The sequence below is a fragment of the Ptychodera flava genome, chromosome 19, assembly GCF_041260155.1.
Source record: "Ptychodera flava strain L36383 chromosome 19, AS_Pfla_20210202, whole genome shotgun sequence".
Taxonomy (NCBI): Eukaryota; Metazoa; Hemichordata; class Enteropneusta; family Ptychoderidae; genus Ptychodera; species Ptychodera flava.
The window spans coordinates 27507044-27524570 of NC_091946.1; the positions used below are offsets into that span (position 1 = coordinate 27507044).

General features: G+C 37.2%; 1 protein-coding gene across 1 annotated transcript; it reads right to left on the reverse strand.

Annotated features, from left to right (window-relative positions):
• Positions 1-1086: 1086 nt before the first annotated feature.
• LOC139119133 (ADP-ribosyl cyclase/cyclic ADP-ribose hydrolase-like) lies at positions 1087-16746 on the reverse strand. The gene is made up of 9 exons (XM_070682787.1): positions 16530-16746; positions 10732-10842; positions 9561-9599; positions 9223-9364; positions 8285-8518; positions 6409-6488; positions 5464-5550; positions 4867-4974; positions 1087-2596 (listed from the first exon to the last, which is right to left on the reverse strand). Exons 1-9 carry the CDS (start codon positions 16643-16645, stop codon positions 2470-2472), a joined length of 1044 nt encoding a protein of 347 aa, XP_070538888.1. The 5' UTR covers positions 16646-16746; the 3' UTR covers positions 1087-2469.
• Between the last annotated feature and the right edge of the window lie 781 nt (positions 16747-17527).

A 17527-nucleotide genomic window follows, 5' to 3' on the forward strand; every position in this document is an offset into this window, starting at 1 on the left:
TCAAAAACCTTAAGGGATCCTTAAAACATTGACAGTTAAATATTTTGGTCTTATTACATGTAACTAATTGCTCCGTTGCAATATTTTCATGTTTTTAAACTCGTATTATTATTTTTAATAGTGGCCTAACTATAACTTTTGCCTACAGAATTTGACACTGTGTGTTACACTCATTCATACAATACGAGGGTTATTCAAAGTAAATTGCGCCTTCAGAGCAGATGTTCAGATGTTGATGAACGACATCCGCCGGCCTGTGAAGCGTGAGGACCATTCTCACGTCAATATTCAGTTTTAGAGTTATAGAGTTTTAAAAGTTTATGAGTAGGCAATTTTGTAAAAGCGTAGGAACGCTTCCTGTCGTCACCAGGAACGAAATGATGATGTTTTCTCTATTTTGAATTCCGGACATCCAAGTCCCACTTTACCAATACAGGACGTCCGAGTCCTGCTTATCTCATGAGTCAAAAATATCTTACGTTACATTGACATTGAAAATGCATACTATCACCCATGAGTTCAACCTTTTCCGTTGAGACGACTTTTGCAAGGGGATCTGCAGTCATATCGTGAAAAGAGAACACCTTTTAGGGGAAATTTCTGTTCCAGATGAAATCTCGTCGTAACCAACGTGTAACTGAAAAAGTGGCACTCGAGGTGTGGTATTCCTTATGACGTGACTTTATCAATAAAATTGAACCGGACATGCACGCTTTATTTCGATCTAGTAAATTTTCCCAAGTCTCACACTTCAGACTCAATGACGTAAAATAACATGATGCCTCTCTCATGTCACTGCACAATGAATACGTTCTCTCAAGCAGACATCTTGAAACGGTAAAGGAGTAAAACTGTATATTGCCTACCGTCAGCAGGTTTTGTGTCGATGCTTAATGCTGTTCTTGGTAAGTACTTTACTGCCATTCAAAAATGAGCGTGAACGATATGCTATCTATTGGCAGTTCAAAGCAGAATAACTACGTGTGAATAAGGTCTAGAGTGAACATAGATTAGGTAATTCTGCTTTTGATGGATATCTAATTTTATTAGTTTCCTCTCTTTAACAAGACACTAGAGATTAGGTAATTCTGCTTTAGATGGATATCTAATTTTATTAGTTTCCTCTCTTTAACAAGACACTAGACACTGAAGAATTACGTTCAAAGTACGAGTCCGCTAACCGACTACGTGAAACCGGTTATGTGCGCTTCTGTCAAGGATAGTTTCCTTAAATGAAATTCAAAGTCTCCAAATTTATAATCTCGTTTCGAAGAAACCGATTTGCCCACCGGTTTAAAGTAGATGCGTATTCTTACAGTGATAGAGAATAGATAGTTGTGTAAATAACCAATGGTACCAGTGTGTATTTTATCGGCCGTGCACCAATGTAGTTTCTAGAAAAAGTTGCTAAAACGTCCAGGCTTCGACGTTCTTTTATCCGATATGCCGTAGCGAAATTCTGTGAGAACTAATACAGACAAAGTTTGGGTTTTCCGACAGTTTCAGTGTATGAGCTGATTATCAAGTTGAAATTGCTGTAAGTGTGGATTGTCGTTGCTGCTGGCCCGCGGCGTGGCGGGAATCTGTGTCACAAACATTCTTCAACTGTCTACAGCTGTCGTCGACGGCTTTCGGAAGAATATAGTAAACCGTAGACAAAGCCAGACCTTTTTTCTCGCCTATATTTCTGAAACCTCGGCTCAGAGGCAAAGTCAATGTCGTCTGCCCTGTGGTCACTGCCCTAATATTAATCATTTTGAGTTGACTAATTTGAAACTAAATCTTTGAATATACAGTGTTTAGGAACTATCAGTGTTTTCAAGTCATTGCTTCCATAAATGATTATTGGTTCACGTTTTGTTTCAGTTCAAACTCGTCGGATATTGAATAAAGATTACAATACATATGAACTTATGCGTAATACTAATATTTCAACCGAAACCAAAGTTTGTGCTTTTTCGTGTCCGTTTAGGTAATATAAAAAAAGAATACAAAATGTGCTCTTCCTGTAACTCAGTCTCTCCTATGTCAAACGTCGACCCTGCAATTTCCACAATTCTCAAATTTGGCATGTGATTTAATTTGTTGGTCATAATGAACACAAAAATTTAAAACAAATTTTGAAAGGATCCTAATCAATGTAACTTAATCAATTTTTTAGAATCACTGAAATTACATTACGTCATGATTAGGTGTTTCCTTAACGTTTCACAATTCGCTCGATATTCTTCGCCTGATTGTGTCAGGATGAGCACTGACGAAAGCTGAAAATATAGATCATTTGCACAAGTCCAGATCTGTTTCCACAAATAATGAAATGTTCTAACACGTCTGCCTAATAGTATATGCTAATAAGGGTTTCTAAAGAGTCGTCAAAGACATTGAATAGTCTAGTAAAACGAGCAAACTTCCACTTCCGTTTAAGGGTAATATCTGTGTACAATAGGTATGAAATAAGCGAACTTTACTTTAGAAGTATGTTACTTTTGAAAAGGTTAACAGTATCGCGCTGACTAAAATCCAAGTAGAGTCAACTCCAACTAGGAAAGCACTGCTTCTGGAGATATGGTTGACATCATGCTTTATCCTAAGACGTCTGAAATGAAATGAAAGCGATAGAAATATAATTATATATGCAAAAACTTGTGGTCAGTTTTATACAAAGCAAGCACCATGTAGTCGGTCAATCAATCAGTCAGTTGGTCTAGGCTTTAATTTGTTGATTGGATTTTTTCGCTTTCAATATTTTCGTATCAGCTGAGTGTTGTAATTTTGTAATTAGATGCGTGTATTCTCGAGATTTCGACACAAAATGCGCAGACTGTATACGTAGGAACTGTTATTTGTTAATGCGTCACAGTACTGAAGTCAAAGTAACTTTTATTGTATCGTCTTGGAAAGCACTTTGTTCACTCAGACCACCTCGTCGCTCAAAGTTTGTCCAACTCACGGTGATGCGACAAACGTAAATTGGGGCCCATAGTTAAGGTGAACCAACACTATTCGAACACATATTGATGCTCTGGACCCAATGGACAGCCTAAGGTTTAATTTTGTCAACGAGGTTTCTGCCTCAAGTGATTAAGTTCCAAGTCAAACAACAGTCCTTAGTTGTTTCTGCCGTCTGAGTGACTTCATTTTTGGGAAAACCACGTTTGTGAATCAAGCAAGACTGTTGGATTTTTAAAAAGTCTTGACGTGGCAAGGTTACCTTTTACAGAAAATGCTGCCATATCGATATTTGGAAGCTTCTGTAAATTGTAAACGCGCATCTTAGTTGCCATGAACTTTGTTACAATGCCCGAATTTCAAGCGAGACTATCAGCGAATCAGTTATTTAAAGAAATTAGCTATTCCTACTCTTCAGATCACTTAAAGTAAACGACCCAAAGGAATTGTATACCGTATCATACGTCTAGGAGTCCTCATTTTGCATAACCTTTTGAAATTTTTCTGCTTCAAATCTTTACGATTTCTAAAGCAATATGGTTGGTAATCAGAAGAACTGCACCTTGTGTCATTAATAAATGCATATATTATATCTGCTTTTATTAACAGGTTTGTGTTCAGGAGCCAAGAATTTTAAATAAAAACACAAGTCATGATATCGATATTATCAAAGAATTCATGAAGCTTAAACAGCGGGTTCTCTATGTATAAGAACAAGTCTAAGGGATTCGAGACAGCAAATTAAAATTCCCACAATTACTTTTCGCAAATTTTGTTTCATTCCATATTCACGTCTCTTACTATCATCAACAATGGACACGGAATCAAATTCCTGGGTTAAATAAACATCCAAAGATAAAAATCACCGTGGCACTATTATTTCGCATTGTGCTGTTTTTAACCCGGATTCTCCACGACATCGTCTGTGGCCTTGCGCAGGAAAATGTTCCACAGCTCAGTTATTAATGTATTGCTAGCGAGAATGAGGAGATATGGGTATGTGGTTGAACCTGACCTTAACCAATTGAATCCCGGACTCGACCATAAGATATGGTAGAAGGGACAAGATCACGATTGTTAGTCCGTTGTACGAGATGATGCTCATGATGGCAATATTGATGATGCGTGATCCGAGCTGAAGGCATTGGTATAATCAATATTACTGTCTTGAGCACCATCCTGTGGCCTGGCAACAAATCGTTATCTTGTCCGAGCTTTCATGTCTTATTACACTGCATGAAAACGCGATAATACAGATAAATTCACATTAATGAGTTGCCTGTATTATAGAATAATACACGTGAATTCACATGAATCCACATGAATACAGGCTTTCTGAATACAAGCAATGGATTATTAACTGTATTCACCTGTATATGCACTATTCAGCTAAAATACAGACAATAATTCATGCTAATACAGTAAGTATTATAGCGTTTTTATGCAGTGTTAATGTTAGTACAACGAACAAAACTAATGTGTAGAAGCAAATAGTATGTAGAAATCGTGCTCACGGCAGAACATAGATACCGGCAGGGAATTGCCACTGTGATCGGCTCCATTATCCGATTGCCATGCTTCAAATTGCTTTCAAATAATTTGTAAAAACGGACACTGCATTGTTTGTAGCTAGCTAGCTAGCTGTATGTACTCATCCTTTAATCACTATAATGTCATACAATATTAAACTGGAGTTGCATGTCGATTCGTTCGCTTGCGTTCTTTGCTCCGCTACGGCACGACCGTTGTTAGAAATGATGCGCGCAAAGCTCAGGGACGTCCTTACTAACACACCAGACAAGAGTCTCCTAAACGATGTGTTATTACTTCTGTCAATATTCCACGTGACTAACTCTTAGCCAATCACAACTATATTAATCGAATGACACATGAGGTGTCATAAATATGTATACTCACTTGAAAGTCTCGTAATCTGTGCATTCAACTTCAATTTTCTCAAGTTCTTTTCTTAATTTAATCATGAGCCTTTTCACCGAGATATCATTACAACCTTTATCCGTGGGTCTGTGCACAATAAAATAAAATGCAACCACTATCATTTGTTGGTCGTTAAGGGACTGCACACATGCCTCTTGAGTTCTCTATATCAAATGAACATAGCATGTTACAATATACCTTTTTTTGCGCAGTTGCTGGGACACTAATAACTACATGTCGACCAAGGAGTTTCACATTTACGCTTACAGAATTCTAACACTTGGTACCACTACTTGTCTGTGGTTCAAGATAGTACGTAAATATATCGTCCTTATAATGACTTGTTAATTTTCGACACATTTAATTAATGAGACACACTATAAGAACATCCTTGATAAAATTTGTCGACATGGCCCAATTGCAATCAAAATTAACGGCAGATATGAGAACAAAAATGAGCTAGGCTGATGTAACAGCCTTATTGGCGTGTGTCGCGTGCAATATACACAGCAAATCTCTGTGAAATTAAAGACTTAGAGATTAGAAAGCAATTGTGTACATATAAAGTGTACTCACTTTTTGTCACGATTGTAGATCATGAGGATTTGAACTTTTGTCACTTTGCTTTTGTCGAGATTACCTACTTCATACCGCAATAAAAAACTATGAAGAAAAAATCATGTTTATTACACGAATGGTGAATTGATCAAACACTGTATTGACATGCGCAAGATAAAACATCAAATTTCTATCTTCATCTTAGTCTGTCAGAGAACGATAGCTTGTCTATTTAATCTACAGGCCAAGTAGGGATACCTTTAGCAGTATGGGTATATTGTCTTCGGAGATGTCATTCATTTTGATAGCAATGTTTTATTAAAAGCGTTTTCACTAAGTCGTTTTTGAATGTGTACCGAAAAGAGTTAAACAGCCATTTCTTATTGACATAAGTATGGGTTAAACAAAAATGAAAATCACGCCTTCCCGTAGCCATAGCACAGAATCCCTTAACGGCCAAAAAGCCCTTATTATGATATAAAATCATTAATTTATCATGATTTCAAACGCAAACGTGTGCACATATTTCACCATTTTCTGCTATATCGTACCAACGTAGTCTAAGGCCACTAATTGTAACTCACCAAAACCAAGACGTCGTAGTACACTGTTAAGACCAGACTGTCGATAGGTTACAGTTGTAAACAGTGTATATATATGCAGTGCATGATTTACACCGCGACAGCATCGTCTTGACTATGTACTATGACGTCAAGGTTTTCAGCGAGTTCCATTGTCGCCTGGCACTGACGGGGCCCGGATGCAATAATACAGAAACAGTAAAAACGCGGCACAGCGCATATTGCTTTTTGATTGTAATTTACCGATCATTTTCTTACCATACCATTAATTATTTTATGCCAAAATAAATAATTTTAATCGAAATCCATGAATTTCTGAATTCGATCAAGGAATTGTGAACGTAAAAAGTCGGTTATGCATAGGTGCCATTGTTTCCCTTACCTCCTGTTAATCACTACTTTTCCGTCAGCTTTAGAACCGTTCAACAAAATGTGAACAGTTCCGATCGCATCTTTCGCAAACTGTGAAGGGCAATGAAAAGAAGAAACGAGTGAATTCTGACGTATAATAGGTATTCTTCATTTGTAAGAGTAAAATGATGATGAACTTTATAGTAGATTATTGGCATATCGTGTAAAAGGTGAATTATCTAGAAAAATGACCTCATTTAGGTCACAGACAAACATAGACAAGACTCGCAACGGGTATTGTTTGAGGCATGAAGCGGTTAAGTAACCCATCCATGTTCGCCTCGCCTCAGGTTGCTCTCGCCTCTCTTTTCCGAAGAGTGCCGACCATTCATCCTTCGGTAATTTTCGGATTTTCGCCAAATGTTCGGCGAAAGTATGTTCGGCAAAGTTTGTGTTGTTGTTGTCGTGTGGTGCTGAGCGGAATTGACGTGCTGGCGAAAACGGGAGTGTTTTGAGCTTCAGGAAAGTGAGTTTTACCGTTTTAAAAATTCCTATCATATTTTATGAATATATAATGAGTGTGTTTGAATCAAATTTGAAAGACTTTTATCGATACTGTCTGGTTTTACTCAATGGTTTACGGTCAGTCATACCGTCTTTTACACGTGCGTCAAGGAAGAACATGTTTATGAAACTGCTGGAGTGTTATGTTTTGATTGGAGTGAAGCAGTGTTTCTGGCCTAAGAGCTCACAAAATAACTATGGTTGCTACGTGACTGGCAGCACGATGCCATCTCGTCGTATTTTTCGCATACTCTCGTGCAATTATCAACCACAAACAAAGTCTCCAAAAAGTTTAACACCTTTGAAGCTAATTTTAATATGAAAAGCCAATAGTCTACCGAGACGACCATGAAACAAAAGGCATGCCGTGCTTCCAGTCTTTCTATATTTGTCTGTGTTTAGCTGTATAATGTCTGAAAGCCTCTGGGGAATGCTGTGATTTGTATTTGTAATCATTGTTTAAATAGGGATCATGATCATTGAATAATTGAATAACCCTTAAAATCGCTCTTCCCCTTTATTGTAAATAAGCCGTGGCAATTTCCGGTCAAGCTTGGCACCAACAATGGACAACATCTTAAGTGCGAAAAATGGGATTTCTTTTATCTCCATAATATTTTCTGTTCTAGAATCTCAAAGGCATGAGATCGATCACCGATCAGAAAAATTATCGTGCACAAAAAACGTATAGCTTAAAGTTTAAAGGAATTACTGATCTTTGCGGCCCGGATATGGTTTTTGCGGACCGAGGTAGTACGGCGGAAGGGCCCGACCGTGCGAGGGCCCGTATGCCGTACCGAATGGAATGGCTCTGAGAATCTATGACAAATATACTATATTCCCCTGACAGACATCTTTTGTATCTCACGAAAGTCCTCAAAATCTGTATTAATCAAGTGTAGATGTTTCATTAAACCAGAACAAAACAGATCAACGTATTTCATCGTGATAAAACAGTCGGATTTACAATACAGGTTAGGCACAGCTTTATTACAAACCGAGACAGACTACCTCGTCCAAAACAGTGCGACGGTATATTCACTAAAATTTCCAGCCACAGAGGTAAAACACTTGGTAATACACTTGCTGTGTGAGTACGAAAAGCTGTAATCAAGCAACCTTTATTTTGAGGAAGGGATATTTTCGAGTTGTTATAAAATTTCTTACTCTAAGAAAATGTATCTGGTGCAATTGGCGTAGTTTACGTATCCATGTGCTGGTTGTTCTCTGTTTGCCGAACGGGTATCATTGGTCATGAGTTCGAGTCCTTTAAAAAATAACTGAGTTCTTACAGAAAGACAGGTGAACCTTTTACTAAAGAAAGTTCTGTTTCACATTATTACCTTTTCGGAGGCCGCTTGCCAGAATGCACACCAAGCATGTTTATAGTTCTCTTCACAATTGTTCCGATTAGGGCATGCTTTATAGTTGATACCGTGTCGTTCTGTTGTCCCGCACCAGTGTTCGGTTTCATCCAGAGTGAAGCCCATCTGTGTATCTTCGATAGTCGTATATCCGTTCTTTCTTGCGTTGTTACGTGATATATTTGAAACTCCAGAGTAAAGTAATATCTGGTTCTATAGGATAACAGTAACACTTCTTTGAAGAACAGTAACTATAACATAGTTTATGTAATTTCAAGGGTATGCCTGTCTACTATTTTGTACGTGGGAAACACAGACATTTTGACTTGTTGTTTTTATATCTATGAGATATTATATTTTTTTAACTGCACGTTCAAAAAAGCTTTACTCGGTCTGTATAACACTTGATAATCTGTACACAATTTATACGTAAATGTGTTACCCATCCTAAGAATCGTTTCCTATCATAAATATCAATAAACAGTACTCTATATGATGGGACATTGCTGTTGCTTTGAATATGTGGAACAAAAATGAAAACAATACTGTTTAAACCCCAGTGCTGCTAACTTTTGATGATAATTTCACCATTTCTATTTTGAATGTGAACCATAATTCCTTGTTCTTCTCCCCAAAGAATGTTGATATACACAGTATCCAGCTTGTCAACTCAGCCCCTGTGGTTGTAAAGTGCATTGTTATTGTTGAAAACTGACTTCTGGTCCGGACTAGAATTCAAATGTAAACAATATTCATGCATTTTACACATATAGACGCTAAGTTTACAAGCTAAATTGTGGGTGTTTCAACATTCTTTGGGGAGTAGAATAAGAAGTTGCAGTTGATTTATAAAGTAAAAATGATGAAAAAACTATTGAAAGTTAGCAGCACTGGGGCTTTAAGAGAAGGGTACAAACTTTTCCTTTTGGATTTCGGATCCCAGCCTCACACAACTTCGTATAATCATAATTAGTATCGCAAGTATCCTTGTAAGCAAATGAATCGTAAAATAACTTCCACAAGTCGTTACACTTGTCATGGTGCCATATCGACTCGAACCTAGGAAAGATAAAGTCGTAATAGATCAATTACTTGGTAAACAGTAACGAAGATGATTGAGCGTACCTACGGTTGCGGTATCTTTTTAGGAAAGCCTTCATCATGTCGTCTTCAAAATTTTAAGCAATGATATAAAGAAATGAAGACGATCATAAAATACGAATCTAGGAGCTAATATTAATAAGTACGAGCATACCTTAATATTCGTCGTTTCAAACGTTGAGTCATTCCCCTCCTACAAAGAAAGTAAGAACCGCCCTCTATAATTAAAGCCCGTATCATTATGCTCTAGGTTTTTTGTCAGCATTTGACAAAGTTGAATGGTAAAACAAGTGGATAAAGTGTAGTGTTCGCCAGAGTGTGTTGTTGTGCTATTTTAACTTTATGTTTGAGCAGCATTATTTACGTGTTTATCTCGAAGCAACTGACAAACTCCATATTGAGTTTCGACACTAACATATTTTGCATTGTTCAGTACATTGGCGTTTTACTCCTTGTTTACTTTTTATTACTATTTATCCAGTCAAGTTCCGTTTGAACGCCAACTCTCAAATCAGTAAATACGCTTCGAAGCGACATGAACACCAAACACAAGGCCTAAAGCATGGTGAAGTAATCAAGAGGCATTTTTTTGATCTACACGTTACTTGTAATGGGTATTTTCTCGACTTTCCGCAAATAGCAAATTAACGGCTTGTGTGATAGACAATTTGGTAAAATATTCCGATAACACTATATGATATATGAACTAATTAAAGATATCTGACAAAAAAGTCAGCTGCATGTTGCAAAATTAATTATTTTTTTTTAAATATTGGTATTGTAAGTTCTATTAAGAACAACAAAAACAGCAGCAGCAGCAGCAGCAGCAGCAGCAACAACAACAACAACAACAACAACAACAACAACAACAACAACAACAACAACAACAACAACAGTGATATACCGTCAGGTCTATTTAACTCTGTGTTCATATGTAACAAAAACAGAAAGTGTTGATAGTTTTAAGCGAGTTGATTTTAATTATTCGTTAACGGAGTATTTCACAGAATGGAATAAATGTTATTAGTTATCATTTTATTTCCTTTTGGTGTCTTTATTGGCCACCTAATGAATTTTTATGTCCTTTATTGATTTTAGCGTACAGCATGTAATTGTCCTTGCTACATGTTATGAGTCTCTGCCTTCTTGAAGAGCGGTTTTCAAAGCCTATGGCTGTGTCAAGATTTCTAAATCAACAACAACAACGATAATAATAATAATAATAATAATAATAATGTTACTACAAAGCAATCTTCATAGAATGTTCAGTCAACTCCGCCATCAACATCACCATTTTCACTTAAAATTATGTGTTACTGACAAACCTGCATTTAGATGAGGGTCCATTGTTACGATCCCATGTTTTACACTTTTTCAAAAATGTTTCCTTTATATTCTCCGGAGTTCCTTCACCAAGCTTAATTTGACGCCTATCCCTTTAAATAAAGAAGACAGCAATTTCGACATTTAAACGACCTTAAGGACAGTGTTAGAGGACCGGTTTCTTGTTTAGCGTTTTCTCTAAAAAAACAGACGTATTAGTCTCAGCTTTCAAAGGGGAAAAGACTTAAATCAAAAAGACTGTTATACTTTGACGATTGGTTTGTTCCGAGCATGAATATATAGAATGTGAAATTGTTAAATATAATAGCGTCAAGAAATCTTAAAGTCTGCGATTACAGCACAATTTCAACGAATGTTGATAGGGTATGTAGCCCGGACAACATCAGAGTAGTGACTTACACCAGGAAGTGCGCAGATTGATGGACTAACAGTGCATTTTTAGAAAGAGAGGCGTTTAATTCGTAGCTTTCTGGCGAGAAAGAAAGATCTACTACATGTTACGAAGACAGCGCCTTCAGGTATCAATATTCACATAACTGGTCACAATTATTTAATCTTAGATGTTGATGGTCAGAAAAAAGTAAAGAAATTTTCAATATGCTTGAAGAAAAGGTCAATGAAGAAATTTGTTGAAAATTTTCCATCAGCACCGTCTTTGTTTCTTGCTTTCTTGTACAGTTATGTGTTGATTGAAACCAGTAGCAGTGAATATTTAGGCAAGAATTCGCAAATTTTCCTTGACAAGATAAATTTGTGGAAAAATTCCATGTCAAGGCTGAGAATTCTGCAACTTCATGCAGAATGCATCCACAGAAAATTATTCCCTATAGAAAGCTAAAATTTGCTAACTATCATACTTTTCAAGCAGAGACCAGTAACAATGAGAAGCGGTGTGCGGTGGCGCTGTGACTAAACTAAAACAACTCCGACCGTGTTGAGCAACTCGTAGCCTAAGTTTTCTTGAGTCTTACGGTAGCCACCATTTTTTGCTCACGTGTTCACACACGTGGGCATATGTCGCAGCGATGTCTGTCTGTCTGTCTGTCTGTCTGTCTGTCTGTCTGTTGGTCCATTTTCTCAAAAACGGCTGAACGTATTTCAGTCAAATTTGGTAGACATCTTCAGAATTCAAATGGCTAGAACTGAAAAGGTTTTGGTGGGCGTGGCTTGCATATTAATGAAGTTATCACAGTTTTAATTTTTCTGATACATGGTAGTCTATGGGAAGCCGGTATCTGTGGTTTGAGGGCGCTATCCCCACGTTACACTCTGGCTAGACGATGCTGAAATAGACTCGGTTTCGGATTCGGTTTCGGATTCGGTTTCGGATTCTAGAGACTAAAAGAAATTTTATATTTTCAGCCAATTGTTACACTGTGGAATACTGGATTTTCCTTACTTTCCCTGGAACCTTTTTTCAGCTAAAATAATATCTAATCACACTAAACAAAGTGAAAATAAGTATATAGGGATAACTTAGCAATACAAATTTTTTGACAAAATGTCATGTGATCTCGATGACCTTTGACCTTAAATATGAGTATATGTCCATAACTCAGTAACCACAAGTGCTACACCCTTCATATTTGGTATGATGGGAGACCTTATGACATCACATCCTGTACCTTATTATTATGTGCATATCTAATTCTGAGCCAGCAAATAGAGCTAGAGGTCTGATTTTTGGTATATAGGTATAACTTAGCAATACTATTTTTTGACAAAATGTCATGTGACCCCAATGACCTTTGACCTCAAATATACATATATGGCCATAACTAAGTAACCCCAAGTGCTACACCCTTCATATTTGGTATGATGGGAGACCTTATGACACCACATCCTGTACCTCATTAATTATGCGCATATCTAATTCTGAGCCAGCCAATAGAGCTAGAGGTCTGATTTTTGGTATATAGGGATAACTTAGCAATACAATTTTTTTGACAAAATGTCACGTGACCTCGGTGACCTTTGACCTCAAATATACATATTTGTCCATAACTCAGTAACCACAAGTGCTACAGCCTTCATGTATGGTATGATGAAACACCTTATGACGCCACATATTGCACCTCATTAATTATGCGCATATCTAATTTTGAGCGAGCCAATAGAGCTAGAGGTCTGATTTTTGGTATATAGGGATAACTTAGCAATACAATTTTTTTGACAAAATGTCACGTGACCTCGGTGACCTTTGACCTCCAATATACATATTTTTCCATAACTCGGTAACCACAAGTGCTACACCCTTCATGTTTGGTATGATGGGACACGTTATGACGCCACATACTGTACCTCAATAATTATGCGCATATCTCATTCTGAGCGAGCCAATAGAGCTGGATGTCTGATTTTTGGTATATAGGGATAACTATAGGAGAGAAATTTTTTGACCAAATGTCATGTGACCTCGATGACCTTTTACCTAAAATATATGTTATGTCAATAAATAAGTAACCACAAGTGCTATGTCCTTTGTATTTAGTAGGATGGGAGACCTTATGACAACACACGCTTTACCTCATTAATTATGTACACATCTAATTCTGGGCAAGCGAATAGAGCTAGAGATCTGATTTTTTGGCATATAGGGATTAATTAGGAATATAATTTTTTTTTTGAAAATGTCATGTGACCTTGATGACCTTTGACCTTAATTATACATATATATGCATATTTCAGTAACCACAAGTTCTATACCCTCCAATTTTGATAGGATATTAGACCTTAAGATGTCACATCTTGTACCTCATTTATAATGCGCATATGTATTTCTTGGCTGGCCAATACTGCTAGAGGTCTGATCTTTTTTCCCGATTTAGAACCATAACTTAGACATGCCTCATGTGTTTCAAATTTGGAACAACGACATAGACCTATGTGCCCATAGATCTCAATATATACACTCCAATGATACTTCTTAATGACCACATTTTCCTGCCCCATCAAGACTAGTACTCCTATTACAAGTGGGGACTATGTCATTGTAAATGACTTGTTGAGTTAATGGTTGTATCACAGTATTCGATATATCTAATTCTGTATTTTTTCCATTTTATATTCTGAATAATTACATTAAACATATTTCACTGTCTCCAGTACATTTCATTTAAGTATTTTCACTTCATGCACTTTATCCCTTTCACACATGTTCAAATATCTGACCAGAGAACAAACACTAAATAGTCCAGGATGGGAGCTACAGTGTCATTGACGCTATTTTTACTTCAGCCAATTCCTAATTTGCATATTAAATGAATTTTCATACTTAGGGATATTCATCTGAATTGACTTGATCAAAATTGATGTAACTTGCTATGTACATTTCAGACACTGTAATACAATATTATTGAAAGTCATTAATCATTTTCTCTTCAGCAAATTCCTAATTTGCATGTTTAATGAACTTTCCTAATTAGAGATATATATCTGAATTGACTTGACCAAAGTTGACAAAACTTGCTACATATATTGCAGATACCATGATACAACATTATTGACAATCATTAAGCATTTTTACTTAAGTCAATTCCTAATTTACATATTTAATGAACTTTGCTTATTAGGGATATATACTGGGATTTACTTGATCAAAGTTGGCAAAACGTGACAACATTGATGATTATACCTGGTTAAAACAATATCGAAAGTCATTTCACATTTTCATGTCAGCTAATTTACAATTTGCATATCTAATGAGCTTTCACAGCTCGGCATATATGGCTTGAAGGACTTGGCCAACGGTAATTACACTTGCTATATAAATGACAGCAGTCAAAGAACTTTAATATTTTATTTCAGCTAATTACATATTTGTATACTTCATGACCTTTGAGAATTAATCAGCGGTGATTATTGTTCATTATGTTGATCATAATACTTTCAATGAAGTTGCAAACATGTGGCAAAGGTTCAAATTTACACATAACTGTATGAAACACGTGAGCATTTTCAGTTCATATCTGGTTACATTTGTGAGACTTGAGGACGTTCTTCATATTTGGTATGTGTTGCGTTCGAAATTGTGGTTATCTTCGATTATTACCTAAGTACCTCTTTTACAGATCATTCTTGTTTGTCGGTCATAATTTCGTTAAACGGAAGAATTGTCACCCCTTTTTGCCAAACCATTAAAATTTTCCTGTTATAATCAATTTCCATACTTTCCTACTTTGAAGTATACTAGTACATTCACATAACCGTAAGCTCTCATTTCATGCATACACCGTAAATGACCCTTGTTCTCTCGTTGGCATTTCCGGGTCAACTTCTCCGGTTCTGGTCATTAGGTAGGCCGACAAAAGGTGATCACGTGAGCCGTGATCAAGTATCTCAACAGCATTATTGACATCCATGTAGGGTATGTCAACACGCCATTGCGCGGAAGTATAGACTTTGTCCTGTGTGATAATGTGTTGGCTTACACTGTCGTCATGACAGTCTCTCGCGTAATCGTAAACACTCTTTGTATTTCTTTCGTTCTGGTTGCCCTTACACGAGCTGAGAACCTTTGACATAACCAAAACAACCTTGAAGCTTAACGTAGCATATAGTATACTTGTTACAATGTCAAAATCTTCAACACTGCAAAAATGTCAATGAATTTCAATTTTCGAGCCTCACGCCTTAAGTATTGTTGTCTCAACACTCACCGCTGCAAGATTCATATGTATTGCAAGTGATTCGAGCCGAACGATGAATATGCAGAATGGAGTCATTTGAAATGGTCGAAATTATCTATTGATAAGCCAGTGAAGATGCCTGTCTAGCCTTGTTATAAAGTTGATATAGAATCTTGTAAAACAGCTGTTGGTGCAAAATTTGACAGGCATAAAGACTATATTAACAAGCGCCAGAGATGGCCTGTCATCAAATCCATGACCTCATTTCTAATATCCAACTTTTAATCATCTTCTTGTACGCATGAAATGAAATCTTTTGAAACCCTGACCATTTAATGAATATAGTTTTTGTTTCGCCAAAACTATTGAAGAAAATGGCTGCAACTGTGTGTTCAGATATGCCGATGAATGGAAAGAGATTCGAAAGCAAAGATTTCACCAAATGGACTACAAGACTGGAGTGGTTTAGGTGCACTGCTGCTCTGAAAATGCCATTAGTTAATCAAAATTTGCAAATTATTTCGGTTTCATATCGTTATATTCATATGAAAGGAATAGATATATAGGAAGCATCATGGGCCAATGGCTAGAGCAGTGGACGTACGATCACAGGATGGCGAGTTCGAGACCAGGCATGGCTATGTTGTTGTATCCTTGAGCAAGGCACTTAATTCCTGATTGCTTCTCCCCACCCAGTGGGAAAGCGGTTGTAATGTGTACGTTTAGCTCTGCTGGGCTGATTGTCCGCACATATGAGCTGTCGTTTGCTCCCCAGGGAGTTGAGTGGTATCAAATTAGGTCCAGTGACCAGTGGTAGTAATAATTGTAAAAGCGCCTTGAGCAAAAGTACTTATGAACGTGTACGCTTTATAAGAACCCATTGTTACCCTTGTAGCGGTACCTGCCATGATCCGACCGTGATGCAGAAATACTGAATTTTGTTCTCCCGCGCGTGTCAAGCAAATGCTTTAGATTATGATCTTGGATCACTGCATTTTTAAGACAAATATCGTAGATAATTGTTTTGTTCTCAATAGATTCAACTCATTGTGGTTGAAACGTTGACTCGTTTCATTTATTGAAAATGTCAACACGATTCAAAAGTTGCTATAAGCCCAGATGATCACCTATAAGTATATTTGCCAACTCACCCTTTACCTTCAGCGCCTGAGTCACACTCATTCCTTTGGGCAAATGTGCTCGGGATACTGCAAACATTGATCATAAGAAATAGAATGACGCCACACACCAGCCAAGGAGCGTCCATCGTGGCTTTATGTCAAAAAGTAGTAAGAATGCTTCAAATATCGATTGCTTTTACTTCGTTAAAAATCCTGCTCCTGCTATATAACTATTGTACTTTGACCTATGACACGCACATTGTTGAGCTGTCAAGAACATGACGGCGTCCAGTAATAATATATGTATACGTGAGGAATCGGTTGTGCAAGAATTTGGTTGACGACGTCGACACTTTTATTCCAAAGAATGTTGCATTATTGGCTATATACTTGAAAAGCCACCCGTCTCAGACTTGTAAATTAATAATTCTTTATTTTTCACCGAGGTTAGGCTTTCGAATTTAGCGCCCATTTTGTCTTGCAACATCGCAACGGTGGTATTGTGTATAGAAACACTGTTGTTCTTTGATAAAAATTGCGCTGCAGACCGCAAACTCGTCAAGCCTATTGTCAGACATCTTCTTGTCAAATATGTTTATTGCACAACATATATTCAGCTACAAATACATTAAAGACAGATTCTATGACCTACATTGTCTTGGCGTTAATTTGGAGTTAGAGAATCAATAAACTCGTGGTATCACACCTTCGAGGCTGAGAAAAGGCGCCCCTCTCGATAACGCAGGCTAAAATAGGCTGTGAAGTGGGTAGTGTAGATTCCATTTCAGTAGACTAGCCATCATAAGACAACTGTTGGCACATTATTTGAAGTGACTGAACATCATGTCTGAAAGTAGTTTCCCATTCAGATTCAACAGCCACTCATATAATAAGACTAGTTTTCAATTGGGTTCGAACTCACAACACACGGCATCCATGCAGTCGCCTAGCGGAGAGGCAACAGACAGGACCGCTCGGCCAAATCCCCACTCTCAAAAAGAGTGGTTCAATAACCGGGCTAAGTTGTT

Coding starts and splice junctions, on each gene's coding strand:
- LOC139119133 (XM_070682787.1), bottom strand. CDS start 16,645: ATGGACGCTCCTTGGCTGGTGTGTGGCGTCATTCTATTTCTTATGATC. Junction 8,519..9,222: donor TCCGAAATCCAAAAGGAAAA/GTTTGTACCCTT, acceptor GTTATCCTATAG/AACCAGATATTACTTTACTC. Junction 6,489..8,284: donor GGCAAGCGGCCTCCGAAAAG/GTAATAATGTGA, acceptor TGCCCTTCACAG/TTTGCGAAAGATGCGATCGG.